The 22,822-nt window shown below is 50.2% G+C and overlaps 1 protein-coding gene across 6 annotated transcripts in view; it reads left to right on the top strand.

Annotated features, from left to right (window-relative positions):
- Nucleotides 1–22,556, top strand: part of DGCR2 (DiGeorge syndrome critical region gene 2) — a 72,780-nt gene extending 50,224 nt beyond the window's left edge. For 2 of the 6 annotated variants that reach the window (XR_013523482.1, XR_008476842.2), the window contains exons 6-11: nucleotides 2,223–2,399; nucleotides 11,052–11,255; nucleotides 17,189–17,341; nucleotides 17,817–18,053; nucleotides 19,639–19,758; nucleotides 19,913–22,556. Coding sequence is in view for 4 of the 6 variants with exons in the window: in XM_009006539.5 (XP_009004787.1) it covers nucleotides 2,223–2,399; nucleotides 11,052–11,255; nucleotides 17,189–17,341; nucleotides 17,817–18,053; nucleotides 19,913–20,169 (1,028 nt within the window). In the remaining 2 variants the exon portion in view is untranslated. The remainder of the gene's footprint in view (nucleotides 1–2,222; nucleotides 2,400–11,051; nucleotides 11,256–17,188; nucleotides 17,342–17,816; nucleotides 18,054–19,638; nucleotides 19,759–19,912) is intronic. The other 4 variants (XM_009006539.5, XM_054245974.2, XM_035269562.3 and 1 more) reach the window with 2 other exon arrangements.
- Nucleotides 22,557–22,822: the final 266 nt, after the last annotated feature.

Here is a 22,822-nt window from a genome sequence, read left to right as displayed (position 1 = left end):
CAGGAATCATCCCCAGTGCAGTATATGGAGGCCTCCAGCTTCTCTCATACCTTTGGAATACATCCAGGATCTCGTCACCTGGCACCAGTCTTGCAGCCCTATCCTGGACCTGACACTCGATCATCCCTCACCTGATTAGGCTAGTGGCCTCTGTTTGGTCTCCTGGCACCAGCCCCACTGCTCCCCACACAGCTGCCGGGATACCTTTCCACCTCTGCTCCCTCGTTCACAGCTGTCATTTCTCATAGCAGTCAGTTTCATCAAGGCCAGCAGCCCCTTTCCTCACTACCCCTCATCACCTATCACTCCCCAGCCTCTTACTCGTGGCTGCCACTGTGAGTACTTCCAGGGACACTCCAAGGGTGAACACCTGCCCCCTTTGCAAGGCTGCTCTCTACCCCTGACCAGCCCCCATCGCACCTGGACAAACAGCTGCCAGCAGCTTCCTTGGGCAGGGGTGCTGCTCAGGTGCCATCGCAGCTCACTTCCAGTAGGGAGCACTGTGTGCCTCACTGGGCCATGGCCTAGAGTCCCACACGAGCCGTTTTGCTGGTTGCCTGAGCCACTCTGACTTGGCTGTGCCTCAGTCCAGGTAGCTTTTGAGGGCAGATGCTGGGTCCCAGGACTCTGCCCTGAGATGTCATTTGTGGCCTTGGTCTGAGCTCTGCCATCACGTACTGTAGTTGTGCCCAGGACCTCCGGGCTGGCAACTAGCTTTAGCGCTCAATATTTTTTGTTCGTTAAAGGTTCGGAGGAACCCATTTGGTTTTCATCCTATGGGACAAGAAGTCAAATAGTGAAGAAGATAGTGTCTAAGAGGGGAGGGGCTCTGCTTAGGTGAGAACGCATCTGTGGGAGATGAGGAGGGTGTGTGGAGGCTTGGGGACCTGGAGGAAAGGTGGGGTGGTGTACAGCATGATGGTGCTGGCACCCACTATTAGCAGCAGTGGAGACGAGCCCTCCGGGTGATGTGTGGTGGCGACTCCAGTTAGTGGGTCTCTTCCCTGCCCTGCTGTGTGGGTCTGATATATGCAGATGAGGCAGATGGGATGCTGGGTCTAGATGTCCCTGGGAAGGGGGCGCAACTGTTGCAGTGGCTGCCTGCTGGCCCAGCACAGGCCTTGCAGGTCTCCAAGCTTCCTGAGAGTTGTCCTCCTGCCCATGGCAGGGCACCATGTGTCCGCAGGCCCATAGCATAGGCCTGCCTTCAGACTTGCTGGCTCTTTTGAGGCAGAGCCCCATGTTTAGTGCTGGTGTAAACAGAGCTCCAGAAGATGCAGATGGGAATGCTGGAGGCTTGTAAAAGGGGTGAACTGCACTGCCATCTTAGAAGGGGGAGAGCGCCAGGTGTGCCTTCATTATTTTACTTTCTGGGAAAGGTTGCTTTGTGTTTCCAGTGATCCTGGTTGAGTGAGCCTCAAGAAATCATGGTGGCCAGACTGGAAGGGCTGTGCAGGGGAGACAGTGGGCCCTAGGGCTGGCTGTGCCATACCCTGGGTGTGGTCAGAGCCCACCTGGAACCTTGAAGAAGAGAGGTTTGGAGGTTAGCAGTCCCCAACCCTTACTCTTTCCACGTCGAGGGTACCTGGTTTCTAGCTGCCTTGTGACTGGCTTAGACAGGCAAGAGCTGACTGGGCGACAGTTTCCTTTGAGCTGAGAGAGGTCCCCCGGAGCCAGTGCTTCCTAAGTGTTCCCAGCAGCCAGCTGGTGGCAGTGCTGACCTGCACTGATGCCACCTGACAGCGCCTTCCTCATGGGTGCTGGGTGGGCTTTCTGAGTCCTCTGTTTATGACTGAGTGTTCTGTCCTAAGGGAGAACTTCCTTGCCTATTTCCCTTGTCCATTCCGCTGTTTGCATTTTAATCCAATGTGCTATAATCCATTACTTTGTTATTCATGCTATTGCTCTAACTTTAAATGTCGCCCACTAACCCTGATCCAGCACCCTCTTCTGGTGCTCAGGCTGGCACTTACTGCTACCCAGGGTTTGTGGCCTGTTTGCTTGCAGGCTCCAAGGAGTGGCCCCTGCTGGGCCCAGCACCTGGGGTGACTCCCAGGAGGTTGGGGAGTCCCGAATGAACACGTGGCCACAGTGACCACCAGCATTTGGTGGTCCAGACCCTGTGGTTGATGATTCTGTCTGACATCACAGTCCCCTTGAGGACTGTACAACTTGTCCTCTGACATGATGTTGTCCAACCCTATCTTTTATCTCCCCTACAGGCTCCTCAGAGGTGTTCCTGCCCCCAGACCCCATCTTTGCCTCAGCCATGTCTGAGAACGACAACGTGTTCTGTGCCCAGCTCCAGTGCTTCCACTTCCCCACCCTGCGGCACCACGACCTCCACAGCTGGCACGCCGAGAGCTGCTACGAGAAGTCTTCGTTTCTGTGTAAAAGAAGTAAGCCCCCTTGAGTTAGCCTTCTTCGGGAATGTCTGGGCCCTGGTGTCACCTTGTTGGACCCTGAGTTCAAGGTTTCTGAGGCAGAACCTGATTTGCTGTGTGGTGGTGGATGCCCTTCACCAGCTCACACCTTGTTCTCAGGGCCCGTTTGCGGCTCTGTGACCAGGGAAGCTGGTGAGCATCTTAGAGCCCACCGTTCTCTTTCCCAGGGAAGAGACGATCATCCCTGTCCTCCCGGTTGCAGTGTTGTTAAGCAATTAAATGGGCATGAGGACCCGGAGACTTGGCAATCTGTGGCGTCCCTGGAGCATCCGAGTTCATTGGTCACCTCCCCCACACAAACTGCGGGTCCTTCTGCCATCCTTCTCTCTGCTTCTCTGTTCACCTTGCCAGTCTGTGGTGGTGTTTTTGTTTTCGTTGTTGTTTTTAAGCCAGTTGACTCTTTATTGCTTTTGGGGGGGCAGGGCCTTAGGAGCCCTTGGCGGGTTGGGTCCCCTTCCTCTTCACCATCACAGGCTCCTGGCTTTGCAGGATGGCGCTGGTCCTGGGATGGCAGCTGTACACAGGTTGTGGGGGGCTTTGTTCTTGCAGATCATGTGTCTGATGTTGTTGAGCATGGTGCAGGTGTTCTTGTTGACAGTGGTCCTCTCATCAGAGGTGGCTGGCTTCCACTGGCCAGATCTCTACTCCATGACCACCACCATACCTTTGCCATCAGCTGCCAGCTCTACACCCACAGTCCTGTGGTGGTGAATCAGCTTGTTATAGTGCAAAGAGTTGTAGACTTCAAGTTCTCAGGCTCAGTGCTGTGGGTCTGCTTATTCCTCTTGATCGGGCCCAGCCATTCCTCGAGACCATCCATTGCAGATGTGCAGACAGGGCGGTGGCTCCTCCCAGGTGGCTGGCAAAGGAGAGGGCTTCGAGCTAAACCTTGACAGCTGGCCTTATGACTTCCTCTGCCTTGTTTTTATCTATTTTTTACCCTTCTCATGTGAATTTTAGTTTTCTGATCTCCTTTATTGGTTCTCTTAGTTTGTGGATTTTCATAGATTTTCTGTTTAGATGGGTTTGTTTCTTCTTTCAGATCTTTGCCATTTATCTATTTATTTACATTTATTAAAGATGTGGTTTTACTATGTTGCCCATTCAGCTCTTCTTGCTACAGTCTCCAGGACAGTGTTGATTAGAAATGGCGGTAGTGAGCATTCTTGTCTTCTCAACTTAAAAGAGAATGCTATTTTAGTGTGTCAACATTCTATAGAATGCCTTCTATGAGATTTTAGAATGTACCTGTGTAAAGTCAAGGAAGTACCTTTCTGTCCCTAGGCTACTGGGAATATTTATGTTACAAAAGTATATTGATTTTTATTAAATGTTTTTAATGCATTTTATTGGGATTATGTGGTTTTTATTCTTCAATTTGTTCAATCATTTTATGCGATCTTCAGATCGTATAATCTTTCACCATATATAATATATATATATAAAAAATATATATAAATAAAATTTATATATATATAAAAATATATATAAATAAAATTTATATATATATAAAACATATAAAATATATATATATATAAAATATTCCTGGATTTGGTTTGCTGATTATTTAGAATTTTTGAAACTCCTTTAAGAAGTAAGGTTGGCCTGTTACATTTTTTTTTCTATACTCTCCTTGACTCTTCTTTTTTTTTTTTTTTTAAAGGTGGGGCATTAATATGTTACCCAGGCTAGAATGCAGTGGCTAATCACAGCCACGATCATAGCACAGTACAGTTTTGAACTCTAGGGTCAAGTGATCCTTCTGCCTCAGCCTCCCAAGTAGCTGGGACTACATTGACCCATTTCTGTACTATACTGTATTAGTTTTATAAAATGAGTTGGCAGACTTAATTTTCTGTTGTCTAAATGCACTTGTACAAGTTGGAGATAACCTTGTCCTTGAGTTTTTGATAGAACCCACCTTATAGGACCATCTGGGCCGGGGAGGGAGACTTCTGTAACTTGTTGATTTAAAAATGATTTCAGGGCTGGGCGTGGTGGCTCACGCCTATAATCCCAGCACTTTGGGAGGCCGAGGCGGGTGGATCACGAGGTCGAGACCATCCTGGTCAACATGGTGAAACCCCGTCTCTACTAAAAATACAAAAAATTAGCTGGGCATGGTGGCGCATGCCTGTAATCCCAGCTACTCAGGAGGCTGAGGCAGGAGAATTGCCTGAACCCAGGAGGCAGAGGTAGTGGTGAGCCGAGATCGCGCCATTGCACTCCAGGCTGGGTAACAAGAGCGAAACTCCATCTCAAAAAAAAAAAAAAAAAAAAAAGATTTCCAGCTTATGGAAAAGCTAGAATAATACAAGGAACTTCCCTTTTATGTACCTTTTATACAGACTCACCAGTTACAGTATTTCAATTTTTACCATATTTGCTTTATCATTCATTTTCTCTGCATATTTTTTCTGAATCATTTCAGAGTAAACTGAAGATACTGTGGACCTTAAGCCTTATATACTTCAGTGTGTATTTCCTGAGAACAAGGATACTCTCTTATGTACCCACACTATATGGATCAAAATTCGGACACTTAACATGGATGCAGTACCATTCAGTAATCCATAATCTGTTATTCCAGTTTTATCAGTTGTTCCAATAATATCCTTTATAGCTATTTGTTTCCTGGTCCAGAATCATGGATTGCATCTAGTCATCATGTCTCTTGGATTCTTTTAGTTCTTCAGTTTGAGTAATTTCTGTTGGCCTGAATTCAGGTTTATTTATTCTTTCCTTGGCTATGTCAAGTCTACATGAGCCCATTGAAGGCTTTCTTCGTCTGTTCCGTTCATTTTGTCTGTTTTTTTTTAATTTCTAGGATTTCCATTTGATTTTTAAAGTTTCCATCTCTCGTCCGAATTTCCCATCTAATCTTGTATATTGTCCACCTTTTCCATTGGAGCCTTTAACAAATTAACTATAGTGATTTTAAATTCCATGTGGGAAAGTTTCTTCATTTGTGTCATATTTGAGTCTGGTTTTGTTGATTGTTTTGTCTCTGGAGCATGGTGCTTTTTTTCTAGGCTTTTCGTTGGAAATCTGACATCTCGTATAGGACAATAGAGACTGAGTTCAGTAGTTCTGGTGCTTGCAGTGGCCATGCCTTTCCCTCCACTAGGCCCTTCTTGTGGGGAGGGCTTATTACAGTGAGGGGCATTAATCTGGGCTGGGCTTGGGGTTCGTTGGCACTGTAGTTGCCCTCAGTGTACCTCAGGCTTTCATATTCAGTAGCATTGATGTTCAGGGTGGAGGCTGGTTTGCCCAGAGGGTTTTTCTTAATGTCTGCTCTACCCTCCACTTTAGGTCATCTGTTTGGGCCACATTTCTAGAGTCTATCTCTTGCGGCCCACCGAGCAGTAGTCCACTGTGTGACTCAAGGCTTGTTAGCCTACAGATAGTAGGGGCTGATGTTCTAATTGTACCTCAGCCTGAGGCAGGCCCAGTGCCCTGAGTATCCAGGGTGGAGCCTTCACAAGTGCTGCTGACGCTCCTCCAGCTGGAGTTGGGTCCAGCACAGTGGCTTTTCACCAGGGCCCTAAATGCTCCCAGGTATGCTTTGATGAGAGGCAGGCTGACTAGAAGCAGGGCAGTGGAGGTGACTGGTTTGGGGAACATATTGACTATCCTTGGTGGGTTTTGAGTTGAAAGTACGGACACAAAATAGAGAAGCTGGTGGCCACTAACCAGACCCTGACTGCCCTAAACTGGTTGCCACAGAAGTTGTAGATTAGAGGTCTTTGATCATCTGTGATCTGGCCTTTGTCAGGTGTAATAATGAGGCAGAAATGTTCTATAAGTTCAATCATATAGTCTGCCACCTTTTGGAGTTGTCTTTTTTCACTCATAATTCCCTGGAGAGTCATCCAAATTGTTACTTATATTAATAATTTGTTCATTTTGGAGGGGGTGGGGGCGCAACAAAGTCTCTGTCACCCTGAATTACAGTGGTGTGATCACTGCTCATGGCAGCCTCAACCTCCCAGGCTCAAGCGAACCTCCCACTTCAGCTTCCTGAGTAGCTGGAACCACAGGCGCATGCCACTGTGCTCCGCTTATTTTTGTTTTTTTTTTCGTAGAGATAGAATTTTGCCATGTTGCCCAAGCTGGCTCAAACTATAGGCATCAAGTGTTGAAGGACATCTGGGGTGATTCCAGTTTTTGGCTATTACAACGAAAGCTTCTGTGAACATCCACATACAGGTTTTTGTGCAAACATATTTTCTTTTTTCTTTTCTTTTTTTTCGTTTTGTGAGACAGTCTTACTCTGTTGCCCAGGCTGGAGTGCAGTGGCACAGTCTTGGCTCACTGCTTCTGTCTCCTGGGTTCAAGCAATTCTCATGTCTTAGCCTCCCGAGTAGCTGGGATTACAGGCATGTGCCACTATGCCCAGCTAATTTTTGTCTTTTTATTTTATTTTTGAGACGGAGTTTCGCTCTTGTTACCCAGGCTGGAGTGCAATGGCGCGATCTCGGCTCACAGCAGGTTTTGCCATGTTAGCCATGTTGGTCTTGAACTCCCAACCTCAAATGATCCACCCACCTCAGCCTCCCAAAGTGCTGGGATTACAGGTATGAGCCACCGCACCTGGCCACAAACATGTTTTCAATTTTCTGTGATAGATGCCCAGGATTGCAGTTGCTTGGTTGTATCATAGTTGCATGTTTAGTTTTTAAAGAAACAAGCAAACTGTTTATCAGAGGGACTATACTAATTTATAGTCCCACTAACAATGTAGGACTGATCTCATTTCTCCAGATCGTCTCTAGTGCTTAATGTTTTCACTATTTTTCATCTTAGCCCTTCTATTAGGTACGCAGATATGTATATAGGCATGTAGCTCCTTATGGTTTCAATTTGCATTTCCCTGAGGCTAATGATGTTAAAACCTTGTCATGTTTCACATGCTTATTTGTTCTCTTAGTTGTTTATGTTATCTTTCCATTTTCTGTTTGTATAGTTTTTTCATTTTGTTTTGAGGAAGGGTCTTGCTCTGTCACCCAGGCTCAAGTGCAGTGGTGCAATCATAGTTCACTGTAACCTCTAGCTCCTGGGCTCAAGCAGTCCTCCCACCTCAGTCTCCTGAGTAGCTAGAACTATGGCTGTGCACCATCATGCCTGGCTAAGTTTTTATTTTCTATAGTGTCACTGTTTGCCAAGACTGGCCGCAAACTTCTGGGCTCAAGTGATCCTCTCCTTGACCTTCCAAAGTATTACAGGTGTGAACCAATAATCTGTTTTGTTTTTGTTTTTTAACTGTTGAGTTTTGAGAATTCTTTATGTATTCTAGATAACAGTCCTTTGTCGGATATGTGGTTTGCAAATATTTTTTCTAGTCTGTAGCTTGCCTGCATCCTCTTCAGGAACAAAAGTTTTGTTGTTGTTTTCCTGGCAGTATAAGTTTACCCAGAGAGCAAAAGTTCTTAATTTAAGTGAAGTCCTAGTTATTAGTTTCTCCTTTTATGGATTATTCTTTCTTTTTGGCTCACTGCAATCTCCACCGTCTAGGTTCAAGCAATTCTTGTGCCTCAGCTTCCCAAGTAGTTGGGATTACCAACATGAGCCACCATGGCTGGCTAATTTTTATATTTTTAGTAGAGATAGGATTTCACAGTGTTGGCCAGGCTCATCTCAAACTCCTGATCTTAGATGATCCACCTACCTCAGCCTCACCAAGTGCTGGGATTACAGGCATAAGCCACTGCACCCAGCCTCCCTTTATGGATTATTCTTTGGGTGTCAAGTCCAAGTACTCCGTCTAGCCTTACATTTCCTCTGTGTTCTTTTTTTCTAAAATTTTAATCATTTTCCGTTTTACATTTAAGTCTAGGAGGCATTTTGAATGAATTTTTTAATAAGGTGTGAAACTTAGGTCAAGGTTCTTTAGTCCAGTATAGCTTTGCTCCCACACACCACCTTTGTGTCATTCTTAGCAAATCTAAGTGTGTTACATTTTTCTGTGTTATAGACCCAACACTATATTCCATACATACTTTATACAATTACTTATTTTTATTTTTTGAGCCAGAATTTCCCTCTTGTTGCCCATGCTAGAGTGCAATGGCGCAATCTTGGCTCATCGCAGCCTCCACCTCCCGGGTCCAAATGATTCTCCTGCCTCAGCCTCCCTAGTAGCTGGGATTACAGGCGCCTGCCACAGCGCCTGGCCAATTTTATCTTTTTAGTAGAGACGGGGTTTTACCATCTTAACCAGGCTGGTCTTGAACTCCTGACCTCGTGATCCACCCACCTCAGCCTCCCAAAGTGCTGGGATTATAGGCATGAGCTACCACACCTGGCCTTACAATTGCTTTTTAAATCAGCTAAGAGAATAAAGGAGGAAAACTATGCATGCAGGCTATAATTTATGATCATATGATTGCCTTTACTGTTGCTCTTGAGTTTCTTGTGTGTATTCAAATTATTCTCTGGGGATCGCATACTTTTAGCCTGAAAACGTCCTTTAGCGTTTCTTATAAGGTGGGTCTGTAAACAACTTCTTTCAGTTGTTGTCTGTCTGGGAAAGTTTATTTTACTTTCATGTTTCAAAAGGTATCTCAGCTGGTTATGGATCTTGGTTGATGGTTTTCTGTGAGCAGTTATCCCACTGCTCCAGCCTCTGTTGTTTCTGCTGACAAGTCAGTCGTTTGTCTTATTGGGTTTCCCTTATAAGTAATAAGTCATTTCCCATTTGTTGCTTGTCGTATTTTCCCCTTGTCTTTCACTTTCAGCATTTTCACTCTCATGTGTCAGTTTGTGGCTCCTTTGCATTTATCCTAGGTGGAGTTTGTTGAGCTTCATGGATGTGTAGATTATTGTTTGTCTGTGAATTCGAGTAGTTTGCAGCTGTCCTTTAACGATTTTTTTCTATTTTTTTCTCTCTCTCCTCTTCATTTGTTACTCCTATTTCACATATGTTGGTGTGCTTAATGGTGTTCCATGTTTCTCTAGGAGCTCTGTTCATTTTTCTTCATTCTTTTTTCTCTGTTTTAGCCAGGGAATAATTGTATGTGAGTGTCTTGCCCTGGGAGTTCCTGACCACATGGGTGACCTTTCAGTTGTTGTCTGTCTGGGAAAGTTTATTTTACTTAAAAAAAAAAAAAGATTGCGCCGGGCGCAGTGGCTCAAGCCTGTAATCCCAGCACTTTGGGAGGCTGAGGTGGGTGGATCACGAGGTCAAGAAATCGAGACCATCCTGGTCAACATGGTGAAACCCCGTCTGTACTAAAATTACAAAAAAATAGCTGGGCGCGGTGGTGTGTGCCTGTAATCCCAGCTACTCGGGAGGCTGAGGCAGGAGAATTACCTGAACCCAGGAAGTGGAGGTAGCAGTGAGCCGAGATCGCGCCATTGCACTCCAGCCTGGGTAACAAGAGCGAAACTCCGTATCAAAAAAGAAAAGATTGGGGTCAAATCTTTTTTGACCCCAATTTTTTTTTTTTTTTAAGTAAAATAAACTTTTTTTTTAAGACAGAGTCTCACACTGTCTCCCAGGCTGGAGTGCAGTGACGTGATCTCACCTCACTGCAACCTCTACCTCCCGGGTTCAAGAGATTCTTCTGCCTCAACCTCCAAGTAGCTGGGATTACAGGCTCATGCCATCACACTTGGCTAGCTTTTTTATTTTTAGTAGAGACAGGGTTTCACCATGTTGGCTAGGCTGGTCTCAAACTCAAGACGTCAGGTGATGCACCCACCTTGGTGCTGGGATTACAGGTGTCAACCACCATGCCCAGCTGGCTCCAGTCTTAAGTGAAGCATAGTCCTGTGGTTGTGAAATACCAGAAGAATCTTTTTCTAGACATCCCCACCGCATTTGGAGACTGGAACAAGCTACCTTCTCATGGATCTTTGCCTTTCACTGAACGTGGGTCTCTTGCAGGCTCCTTCATCCCTTGTCTCTTCCTCCAGGCCTTTGCAATGTCTGCTTACCAGTTGAAGACTGGGTTTTTAGCCATGGCCATTCCTCTTACTCGTCCCAGGTCAGCTCTGTGTAGAGTGTACCTCAGGTCCAGGGGACTGTCTTCCCAAGCAGAACTGGCAGCTTCCTTAGACACATTCTGACTTTAAAATGGTTAATACTCATAACAGCTGCATTTTAGAACTGAGGAAATCTCATGAGTAGTCTACTTTGGCAACTTCAAAGCAAACACTTCTGCAGGGACCCTGGAGTCTGACATTCTGCTTCACTGTGGCTCTCTGGCCTCCATTTGCCCTGGTCAAGGTGTGCTTTGTCCTAACAGTGTGTTGTAGTAACTGCTTTTGGACAGCCACTCCCTGTGTCATGGGGCAGATCCATGGTGTTCCAGGAATAGGAAGACTCTTAGCACAATCTGGCCAACTCTTTTGTTGCCTTGTTCGTTCCCCAGGCCCAAATGGGGAAGGTCAGCTTATGTCAGATGGTGCAGCAGTGATGGCAGTGTTTGCTCACAGAGCTGTCTCAGAGGCTTTGATGCCACTACTCTAGTGGGAATGTCTCATGTGACCCCTCAAGCTGCCTCATTCCCGTTCTAAGGTAACAGGTAGCATTCACAGGCCCACATGGGGAAGCTCCCGTTTTTGGCAATGTATACATCTGTACACAATGGATGCTCATTGCAGGTCAAACATGTGTTGACATCAAGGACAACGTGGTGGATGAAGGGTTCTACTTCACCCCTAAGGGGGACGATCCATGCCTGAGCTGCACCTGCCATGGAGGGGAGCCTGAGATGTGCGTGGCTGCTCTCTGTGAGAGGCCCCAAGGCTGTCAGCAGTACCGCAAGGACCCCAAAGAGTGCTGCAAGTTCATGTGTCTGGACCCAGGTGAGACTCTTGATAGTAGGTCCCAAGCCACCCTCCCTATTTGGAGCGGGAGGCTGGGGGTCCCTTTACTACCACAGTGGTGAGGACTCAGGAGAGTTTATGGAGCATGGCGCAGCAGCAATGGTAGCTTTTGCTCACAGAGATATCTAAGAGACTTTGATGTCACTATTCTAGTGGGTGTGTCTGACATGACTCCTCCAGCTGCTCCTTTCCATTCTGGGTTGACAGCATCCACAAATGAACTTGAACTTGAGTGCGGCTGTTTGTTCACAAATCACCACTGAGAGCTTCACACTTGTCTTCTCTTTTTAAGACTCCAAGCTAGACTTCCTTTTTTTTTTTTTTTTTTTTTTAATAGACAGAGTCTCACTCTGTTGCTTAGACTGGAGAGTGCAGTGACGCGAATTCAGCTCACTGCAACTTCCGCCTCCTGGGTTCAAGCCATTCTCCTGCCTCAGCCTCCCTAGTAGCTGGGATTACAGATGTGTGCCACCATGCCAGACTAGTTTTTTTATTTTTAGTAGAGACAGGGTTTTGCCATGTTGTTCAGGCTTGTCTTAAACTCTTGACCTCAAGGGATCCACCCACCTCAGCCTCCCAAAGTGCTGGGATTACAGGCACGAGCCACTGCACCCAGCCTAGACTTGTAATTTATGTACACATTGGAGCTCTTCCTGTTCTCTAGTATGATGATACGGCGGGTAGTGACGTGACGGTTTTGTTGCTTACAGTCAATCATTTTACCTTAGAATCTTCAAGAAAAAGATGAAACATTATTCTCAATTTCTAGATCAAACTCACCACCACCAGGTGTGGCTTTAAGATAGACACTACACGGAATCTGATCTCGGGGTAATCCTCTCCCTTCCATTTGCAAAAAGAGAGGGGCAGGTGGGCTGCTGCTCTCTCAGATTTTTTTTTTTTTTTTTTGAGAAGAAGTTTCGCTCTTGTTACCCAGGCTGGAGTGCAATGGCGCAATCTTGGCTCACCACAACTTCCACCTCCTAGGCCCAGACAATTCTCCTGCCTCAGCCTCCTGAGTAGCTGGGATTACAGGCCGGTGCCACCATGCCCAGCTAATTTTTCCTATATTTTTAGTAGAGACGGGGTTTCACCATGTTGACCAGGATGGTCTCGATCTCTTGACCTCGTGATCCACCCACCTCAGCCTCCCAAAGTGCTGGGATTACAGGCTTGAGCCACCGCACCCGGCCCTCTCTGAGATATTAACAGCCCTCACACTCCAGGGGCATGCTTTGTCATTCTGCACACCGGTGCAGCTGCAGCTCTGTGTGAATTTAGATCTCAAGAGAAATGTAAATCAAAAGCGTGAGTTTCTTTCTTTCTTGGGTGCCACAGTAAAAGCATGACATCATGGGGACTTGTGGAAGCCCCTGGACTTGTGGCCCCTGTAGAAGAGCAGTTTGGTCAGGGTGTGATGGCCATATCTGTCTCCAGGGGCCCTGTGGAAGAGAGGCTGCAGCTAGAGGGTGGGTCACCACAGCGAGAGCTGCCTCTGAGTGGAATGTTGTTAGTGTCCCTCCACACCAGGAAGGCTGCTGGGTGGGAGGACAGAGCCATCCTCCAGAGGCCGTGCCTGAGGCTAGGTGAAAGTAGGCACTCTGGCATGTACCATCAGACATGTACAGTTGACTCTACTGAGCACAAAGGCTATATTTGCAGCCAAGCTCACCAGAGGACCCAGAGCTAGAAGGTGATGCTTGGATCCCATTCTACAGGGCAGTTTTCTCCTCATATAGGGTTCATGCCCGTTTAGGGCCATAAGGAACACCAGTTGCATGCTTACCAAGTTCCCTGTGCCCAGCTACAGAACTTCAAACCTCCAGCTCAGTGACTGGCTACTAGAATCAAACTTTGTTCCCAAGCCATGTTACCTGGACTCCTGGTTTCATTTCTCAGGAATCTACCAGTGTTGCCTTGCCAGTGGGTCCAAGCTTTATAAGAATGCCCGGATGTGTACAAGGATGACTTGTTTGTGGGCATGTATGGCCTAAGGAGCCTGCCTAACCCCAAGGACTTCTTAGCAGATCAGGGCCTTAGTGCATCTGGATGGGCCCAGAGCAGCTGCAGCCCTCTCTCCTGCACAGCCAGAGCAGCCTGGTCAACATGGTGAAACCTCATCTTTACTAAAAATACAAAAATTGGCCGGGCGCGGTGGCTCACACTTGTAATCCCAGCACTTTGGGAGGCCGAGGCGGGTGGATCACGAGGTCAAGAGATCAAGACCATCCCGGTCAACATGGTGAAACCCCGTCTCTACTAAAAATACAAAAAATTAGCTGGGCACGGTGGCGCGTGCCTGTAATCCCAGCTACTCGGGAGGCTGAGGCAGGAGAATCGCCTGAACCCAGGAGGCGGAGGTTGCGGTGAGCCGAGATCGCGCCATCGCCCTCCAGCCTGGGTAACGAGCGAAACTCCATCTCAAAAAAATAAAAAAAAAAGAAATAGACATATAGATCAATGGAACAGAATAGTCCAGAAACAGTTCCACACTGCATATAATCAAGTGATCTCTCTCTCTCTAAGACTAGTCAAGTGCAGTAGGGAGAACGGGAAAAGAGTAGAACAAGGAGTTTGATCTGTTACTGACTGAACAATCAATCGAGATAACTCCCTACATTCAGATCAGCCATCTTTGACAGGCCAACATCTTTGACAAAGGTTTAAGGGCAGTTCAGTGGAGAAAGGATAGTCTTTCAATGACTGGTACTGGAACAGCAGGACATACATAAGCCAAAAAAATAACCTTACAGTGTGCCTCCTACTGTATGTAAAATTTACTCAAAATGGTCATAAACACAGCTGTAAAACCTTGAACTATAAAGCTTCTAGGAGAAAACAGGAGAGAAATCTCTGTGACCATGCATTAGGCAACATTTTTAGCATGATCCTTAAAAGAAAAAAATGGACAAATTCAGCTTCATCAAAATTAAAAACTCCTGTTATTTGGAAGATGTTGTTAAGGAAGTGAAAAGATAAGCTCCTGACTGAGTCAAAACAAATATTTGCGAAACACAAATCAAAGGTCTTGTATTCAGAATACATAAAAACTCAGTAGTAAGAAAACAAAACAACTCTATTGAAAAAATGGCTTTAGAAAAATATTTAAATTACTACACTTTACCAAAGAAGATATAGGATGGCAGTCAGGCACTTGAAACAATGCTCAGTATTGGCCATTAGGGAAACAAACTAAACCCACATGGTGTACTACCCATGTGCTCAAAAGGCTAAAATAATGAAACTGACAGCACCAAGTGCTGGCTGAGGTACACAGCAGCTAAAACTCATGCTGCCCTCTGCCCCTTCTTGTTCTGCTGCCATAAGGCAGCCCTGCTATGATGAGGTTCCCAGAATCGTGGTGAGGTGTTTGGCCAGTGCAGCCCCCAGGCACAGAGCCCATGTTGGGTTCCTGGGTCTCAGCCTCTGATCCCTGCTGACCTTCTGCTCCCCCTGCCATCTCTGACGGAGATTCTGAAACTTACCATGTAACCAAGCTCAGTGAAACGGTGAGCTCCTTGTCACTGGAGGTCTTCATGCACAGGCTGGATCCTCTCTGGGAGCTGTGGGGTGGCTGAGAGACAGAAGACAACCCTGACTGCACAGCCCAGAACCCCATGGCGGAGCCAGCCCTATGAGGGGCTCTGGGGCTCCTGGGCTGGCCTCTGGCTTCTTTCCTTTGTGCTGGACTACAAGTGGCTTGGTTCTGAGAGATGATTTCTGGTCCCCTTGGAGGGACAGTTAGGACCTTGACCATGTCATTGGGTTTATTTTAGAACTGTTTAAAAGTTAGTCATTGCGAAGGGGCTTCTTCTTTAGGAGCTCCCCTGGGATCTCTGAGCTGGCCTTCAATTAACAGGCACTTCGGCAGCCCCCAGGCCACTGGGCTTTCTCCCACTGATGGGTGAAGAGCACCCTTGAGACTGGAAGAGGGTCAGAGGCATCAGGAAAAGCAGCTAATTGGTGAGAGGATGTATCCTTCTCACATGTTTACTTCATGTTTCATCAGCAGCAAATGCAGCTTTTGGAGATGCTTCCTGGCCCTGTGGGAGGAGGGCAGAAGCTGGCGCTACTGCCTGTGTGGGTATGGAGTGTTCCGGGGTAGCAAGAATGGCTTGAGGGCTCTGGGAGCCCGGCCACTCACATGGGGCTTATTAAGTGTCTACTTGTGGCAGGCAGCTGGGGTCTTGCCTCAGAGGTGGGAGTGACCATTCATTAGCTTAGTAGGGTCCCTGGTGGTGTAGGGTTCTCCTGCTTCCAGGAGCTGTTGGGTCACTCCTCGTTTTGAAGCCTCCTTGGCCTTCACTTTTGGTCTGTGGAGGCAGCTACTTCTGGGACCACTTCCTGGTTCCATTATTCTGTGACTTGTGTGAGTTGCCAGTTTACCTAGGTCAGGAGTGCATGGACGTGCCAGTCATGTTATAGACACGTGACTGGTATAAATTATCCCTTCATACCTGGTACTACACACATCATCTCTGCTTCCCCATGGGTATCTCATAGTGAGCCCCTTAGCCCTGGTGTGCACTGCAGTAGGGCAGGGTGTCTCCCTCTTGGCGCTGTTGACGTTTGGACCAGATACCGTGTGATGAGCACTGTCCTGGGCAGAGTAGGATGTTGGGCAGCGCCCGTGGCCTTCAGCCGCTGAGTACTAGTAGCACCCCAGCCAAGTGGTGGCCATGAAAAGCATGAAAGGGTCCAGGAAGAGCAGAGGATGGTGCAGCAGCTTAGCCCTGGTGCTCCTTGGCGTCTTGCCTGGCTGGGACTCAGCTTCATGGCCCTTCCTGCCCACTTACCCAGCAAAGAGGTGGAATCGGGTCCACCCAGCCCTACTACACCTACACATGGTGCGTGTTTACCCAGTGTGTGGGTGTGGCTGAGCCAGTAGAGTGTCTCAGTGGGGAAGCGTGTGGGACCCAGTGCTGTGTCCATGTGTCATCTGCATGTGTGTGCCTGAGGCTGAGTGCATCAGGGGATGTGCATTTTCTCTGCCATGGCTTAAGGACTGAAGTGACAGACTTCACTCCCAACTACAGCAGAGGCTCATTTGTGAACCAACACCTGAGTTGACAGTACAGCTGCCCACAGGTGCTCACTGTCTCCCACACAGTCCATCAGAGACTTGTGACAATCTGAGTCCCAAGTGTACCTTGTGCTGTCACTTCTCCCCATCCCTACCTGGTCCAGGCCTCTGTCATTCCTTTCTCTGCCATAGCAGGCCCTCCTCCTGGCTTCCTGATGCCCTATGCTACTCGCCTGCAGCCTGTCCTCACCACGGCAGCCCCCCGAGCCACACTCTGCAGGGATGTCACTCCTACTCCAAAGTGCCAGCATCTGTCTTCCGTGAGACCCCTGCCTACCTGGCCAACCCTGGCCCCCAAAGGGACAGGCAGCCCCTCACCTCCCCCTGGCTCATTCTCGCTGGGCAGCTGAGCACCTTCCTCCCACGAGCCAGGCCTCAGACAAAAGGAAGGCCACTGTAAGGCACGGTCGGTGGCCTGTGCATAGCCCTGGCATGCGGGAAAGGGTGTACACGTCTGCCAGAGGGCCACTCCGCAGCCACACCTGGGGCACAGAGAGCATGAGCACAGCATCCTAGGAGTGCTGGTCCTAGGACTGGAAACGCCACTTTGCTGTGGTGATGGTCAGATGGGTGTTGGCGCACAGCAACCCCAGGGGCCATGGTGAGATGCTCGTCGTGACCTAGGATTTGCTCTTCTGCTTCTGTGTTGTCACCATGTTCTTATTTTGAGTGGCTTTATTTCACGTGTATCCTAAAGCTGGTCGAGTGCAGGGAGACACTGTGTGCCTCATCCACGCAGCCCACCTGGGCAGGAGGACAACAGCGTCCCCAGCCCAGCAGGAGGGTGGCCCCGCTTCTCAGAGTGAACATTTCCTCTCCTCCCCCTTAGATGGCAACAGCCTATTCGACTCCATGGCCAGTGGGATGCGCCTGGTCGTCAGCTGCATCTCCTCTTTCCTCATCCTGTCGCTGCTGCTCTTCATGGTCCACCGGCTGCGTCAGCGGCGCCGGGAGCGCATCGAGTCCCTGATTGGAGCAAACTGTGAGAGCCCTCTGAGCGTGACAGCCCTAGTCCCCATCCCCACCCTGTATCTCCATGAGCTCCCCAGCCCTGGGGAGAGAGGGGCAGAGGCAGATGGAGGGCCCCCTGGTCAGATTTGAGGACCACATGTTGTGGGGTCTGCGTCATCACCTGTTGGCCAGGAAAGTTCTTGCCAAGACCCTCCTTATTCCCGCTGAGCCACAGGGTGGGCAGAACTCAGAAGTCTCTAAGGGTCAGAGGCTGGGTCTGCCAGAACTGTCAGCCCAGAGGGACAGATTGGTGTGGTGAGGGTGGGACATGCTGCAGAGCATGGGGGTCTCATGGGGATGCCAACTGTGGCCAAAGGGTAGGCAACAGGGCGCAGACGCGTGCACTCAGAGACGGCAGGCCCAGCCTAGGTGTAGGGGCTCAGGAGCCAGGCATTTTGCCCCCAGTGACTTGGCTCTGTGCCTGTTTCTCACTTTTGATGGCCCAGTGCACCACTTCAACCTCGGCCGCAGGATCCCTGGCTTTGATTACGGCCCAGATGGTTTCGGCACAGGCCTCACGCCGCTGCATCTTTCTGACGATGGAGAGGGCGGGACTTTCCACTTCCACGACCCTCCACCTCCCTACACGGCATACAAGTACCCGGACATCGGCCAGCCTGACGACCCCCCGCCACCCTACGAGGCCTCCATCCACCCGGACAGTGTGTTCTATGACCCTGCAGGTGCCTGACTCCCCGGGGAGAGGGAACACCTTGTCAAGTGACCTGGCACATGAGGCTGAGCCAGTACTCCTACCCAGCTGCAGAGGCCTGGGGGCCCTCACTTCTTTCTGGCTTTGTCTTTGGTTTTCCCTTTAAGGCTCCTCCTGGGGCTGCCCATGCAGAAGGGGTCCTGATCTCCCTGCCTGGCCGCCCCTGGAGATCTATGCAGAGAGCTCTGAGGAGGCCTGGGACCCAACCCTTCTACTTCCCTCCCTTCCGTGAACACCTGTCAACCGGGCAGCCCTCGGGGCCCTCAGCCCAGCTCTAGAGACCTAGGGAGCTGGGCACTGGTGGTTGTGAGGATAGAGCTGGCCCAGACCCGGCAACCAGTCACTTGTCTGTAAAGACACCATGGTGACAGTCCCTCATGTCATGTCAGGAGGCAGCTCTGTGAGGTGGGAGGAAAGCACTGGTTCTGTGCTGCCGGCCCATAGTTGGAGTCTGCCACCCATCTGACAGTGGGCACCATTCCTCAAGGCTATGTAGCTAAGGAGGAGTGGCAGGCCGCCGAACCCTGGCCTGTCCCTGTCTCTGGTGAGCAGTGCAGAGGTGTCCCATCCCATCTCCCTGTGCATGAAGCCCCCTAACACACACAAACCTATTAGTGTACTTGGAGGCAATGCCACCCCAAGGTGGCCAGCTCCTCTCATACTCACACGTCTCAGCAGAATGGGCATCATGAGGCTGGTGCTGTTGGCCGAACAGTCTCAGTCCTGCTTGTTTGGTTAGCTGCCTTAGCTCTTGCATGATTTGGGGGTGCGGAAAAGTCTTGCATTCGACCCCTGCCCTCAGGACACAGATTGTCAGTCTTCCAGGCTAGGACCAGCTCGGTGGGTGGCAGCAAGTCCCAGATGCCTCTGTGGGCCAGGCTGCAGAGCAGGGGCGGGGGCTGTGAGGGGCTGGCCAGGAGGGAGGTGCATCACCAGGGCCATGTGCTGTCAGCTTTTAGAGATGGCCTGTGGTAATGACAGGCAGCCTAGGCACAGTGGCTCACGCCTGTAATCCAGCACTCTGGGAGGCTTAGGCGGGAGGAGGGGTCTCACTGTGTTGCCCAGGTTGGTTCAAGACCAGCCTATGAGACCTGTATCTCCATAAAAAATTCAAGACTAGCCAGGCATAGTGGGCACACCTGTAGTCCCCGCTACTGGGCGGGCTGAGACTGGAGGATCACCTGAGCCCAGGAATTCAAAGCTGTCATGAGCCACGATCATGTCACTGCATGCCGACATGCAGTCTTTTAAGAGCCTATCTCTTTAAAAAAAAAAAAAGTAATAAAAATCAGGCAAAACAAAGCGAGTTGACTCCCTACCACACAGCCTGCCTTCGATTGGAGCTTCCTGTAGATACCCACGTGGTTTTCCAGCCCGCTTGCTCCAGCCCTGTTGCCCACACTTCAGTTGCCAATTCCAGCTGCAGCCCTGAATGTTCTTCCACCCACCCTGGGCCCAGTGCCTCCCTGATGGCAGATGCCGCTGCCTTCCCGCTGAGTGGGGTCTCCACCCGTACTGAGTCTAAGACTGTTTCCCTTTGGGCCCCTCTGTTCTAGTGACTTCTGGTCAGTGTATCTCCCTCACCTCACACTGATGGAGGGACAGGCCGGTGTCAGCTGTTTGGGATGTGCCCTGCACCTTGCATATACCAGGTTCCCATCCACAGGGAGCAATAGGTACAACAGGGGTTGTGTGGGGCAGGCTTCCCCTTCAAAATCTGAGGCTTGGGGGCGTTCAGGCAGGAGGTATTCCCTGGTTCTGCCCAGCTCCCCTGCATCCCCTGTGCCAGGCCCATACCTGCCTCATACCCCTCTCTTTCTCTCTCTGCAGATGATGATGCTTTTGAGCCCGAGGAAGTCAGCCTGCCAGCACCTGGGGATGGTGGAAGTGAAGGTGCATTACCCCGGCGCCTGGAGCAGCCTCTGCCCACTGCAGGGGCCTCTCTGGCAGACCTGGAAGACTCTGCCGACAGCAGCAGTGCCCTGCTTGTGCCCCCTAACCCTGCCCAGAGTGGGAGCACCCCAGTTGCAGAGGCACTGCCAGGGGGCAGCCGCCACAGCCGCAGCTCCCTCAATACTGTGGTGTAGACGGTCCAGCCTGTACCCTAACAGTCTGGGAGCACCTGTATGCTGTCGAAAACACCTGTGGGAGACTTGAAAGGCCCCTGTCCCAGCCTGGACCCCGCGCACTGCTGCACATCACTGGCAGGCACGCGTGTGTACATAGAGACCATGGCCCGCCTCCTGCCAAAAGAAGTGGTGGCTTGCACCAAGCTTCCTTGAGGGCTTCAGAAACATGCATAGCTTTGGGTCACTGTCTCCTCATTTTTAAATAGCAGAAGAGTGACAAAATTGTTCAGTCCCACATTTTAGAGGCAGGGAATGAAGAAAGTACTGTGGGGCCATGGCCACACCTGACATGTCTTTGGTGGGCTTGCTTGCTTCAGTGTGCTGTCCAGAGAGGCCTGCTGACCAGTCACCCAGCCTGGGTCGGGCACAGCGGGGGCTGCCATGGTGCCCCTTGCTGGCCGCCCTCAGGAGGGGGCCTCTGGGCTGTCAGGGTGGTATAGGCAGTGGGTCTGCTTCAGGGAGACAGCCTCTGAGTTTGCCACAATGACTACCCTGGGGCTCTGGAACCTGAAGCCCTGAGAAGGAGAGCTTTGAAGGAGATTGAGCTCTTCACTGTGTCTTTCCGTCTGGGCGCTCTGCAGCTCAGCTCTGTGGCAGGAGGCCTGACCCCACCCCGTCAGTCCCTCCCAACATTGCTGTGCATGGCTTCCCCAGGAGGAAGCTCTGGAGTGGCGCTGAGGCCCCAGGTGCTCTGCCAGGGCCTGGAGGCTGAGCCGCCTCCTGCCTCTCCTCTCTGGAGCCCTGGGCTCCTGCCTCCTGTTAAATTGCCCCTGGGCTTGCCCCTGACCTGGTTTGTGCCATAAAGGGTTGCTTCATTGGGGGTGGGGTGGCTGAAACCACCATCCTGAGCTGTATCTGTCTCCTTAGAGTCAACTCCTTAAACCACCACCACTGCTGCAGCTCTGCCCAGCAGCCGCATGCACACCTCGGCCCCTCTTCAGCAGTGCAGGGGCTGGGGACTCTGCCTGGGACCCTTTTCCCTAAAAGACCCTGTTGCCTGCTGCCGGGCAGTGGTCTTGAAGCCTGACACAGGGCCTTTAACGTTTCTGAGGTTTGGAGATTAAGCGGGTTCTGTGCGATTTTTAGCACATCCATATCTTTTCTACGTTGAATGTCTGGATCTTTCCTTTCTATGTTTGTGTCTCTGTGTGTGTATGTGGCCAAGTGTTTGCAGGTGAGGGTGGCACATGGAACTTTGCTGATGGGTGGGGGCCCACTCTTCCAGGGTCATCGATGCATCCTGGGCTGTGCTGAGGCAGGGCTGTGTCTTGCTCAGTCTTTTCAGACCAGCAGGACGAGGCCTGGCAGGAGCATGCCGTTCTGTGGTGCTGCTTGGGGATGGACTCCATGCACAGTCCACTTCTTGATACGTTGTCACACTGTGTCTGGAGACCCATTTTTTCCATCCCGTGTGGAATGAAAATCTTGAGTTGCCACAGACTTGGCCTTCATGCCAGATCTGTGTTCTGTCACTGAATTGCTTGGCCTACTGGAGGCTGTGTGCTGGCAGGCTTGTGCTCCCCTTGCAGAAGGGCTGCTACTTCCTTGAGAAGGAAGTTCTGGCCACAAGACTCCCATGCTGGCTGCAGAGGACAAAGCAGGAAGCACATCATGCATGGGACAGTGCAGCCAGGTTCCAGAGCAGCCGGCATGTGCATTCTGGGTGCGTGGTGACCATCGAGGGCCTGAGGACCACATTGCAGAGTCCCCCATGGACCTGAGCCCAAGAGCTCAGAGGGTTTGTACCGGGCCTTAAAGCTCTGTGCAGCAGGGTGGCTAGCATGAGATCTGTAGGACTGGAAAGCTTCCTTTGGGGACCAGAGGAACATTAGGGCCAGTCAGGCATGTAGGGGGCATTGAGGAAGGGGCTAAAGTGGACCATGCCAGCTGCAGAGGGTGAGCCTCTGGGCTGGCCAGGGGTTTCTGGATGGCCCTTTCCCCATCGGCCTCCACAACTGTTTAGGTCAACTGGCACCTCAGGCTGGGCAGAATGCCCATTTGCAGGGCTTCCCAGAACACTGCCGCCATCCAGAATGCCCCTTTTGCAAGGCCTGCTGCAGCCCCCAGTCTCACCAGAGTCCTGGGGCCATGCTTGCCGAGGCTTGTGCTCCGGGGGTCCTCCTTCCCCAGGACCACCTTGCCACGTTTGCAGAGACCAGATGCCCTCTGACCTCCCTTGCAGAGGTGGGATTTGATACTGTATGTTGTCTCAATGCCTGTTTTTTAATGTCTTCCTTTCATTAAGGGTTTTTAGTTTGGGTTTAATTTTGGTTGGGTTGGCACTAACTCTTAAGATGCTGTGAGAACCATTTCATCCAAATGCCAAATAAACGTGTTCTGGACGAGGCGTGGTCCTTGGTGTGACGCCCACAGCTGCCACAGACTAAGGTGGAAGAGGCAGCACCCACCTTTCAGCAGAATGCTCCTAGGGTTTGCAGCCCTTGCAGGTATCCCACAAATCCCCTGAGGACCAGGCAGAGCTGAGCTTGGAGCCCCCAGGTGGGGTGTGCAGAGAGCTGCAGCCCTGGGCTGCCTACAGCTATCCTGTAGCACTCATCCCTGCTTGGGGCATTGGTTGCTGCTTTGCCAGGGTTTGCTGACTTGCATAGGA

The sequence above is a fragment of the Callithrix jacchus genome, chromosome 1 (genome assembly GCF_049354715.1).
Source record: "Callithrix jacchus isolate 240 chromosome 1, calJac240_pri, whole genome shotgun sequence".
NCBI lineage: Eukaryota > Metazoa > Chordata > Mammalia > Primates > Cebidae > Callithrix > Callithrix jacchus.
Note: the sequence above shows the minus strand (reverse complement) of the source record. Positions and strands in the feature narration are given on the sequence as shown.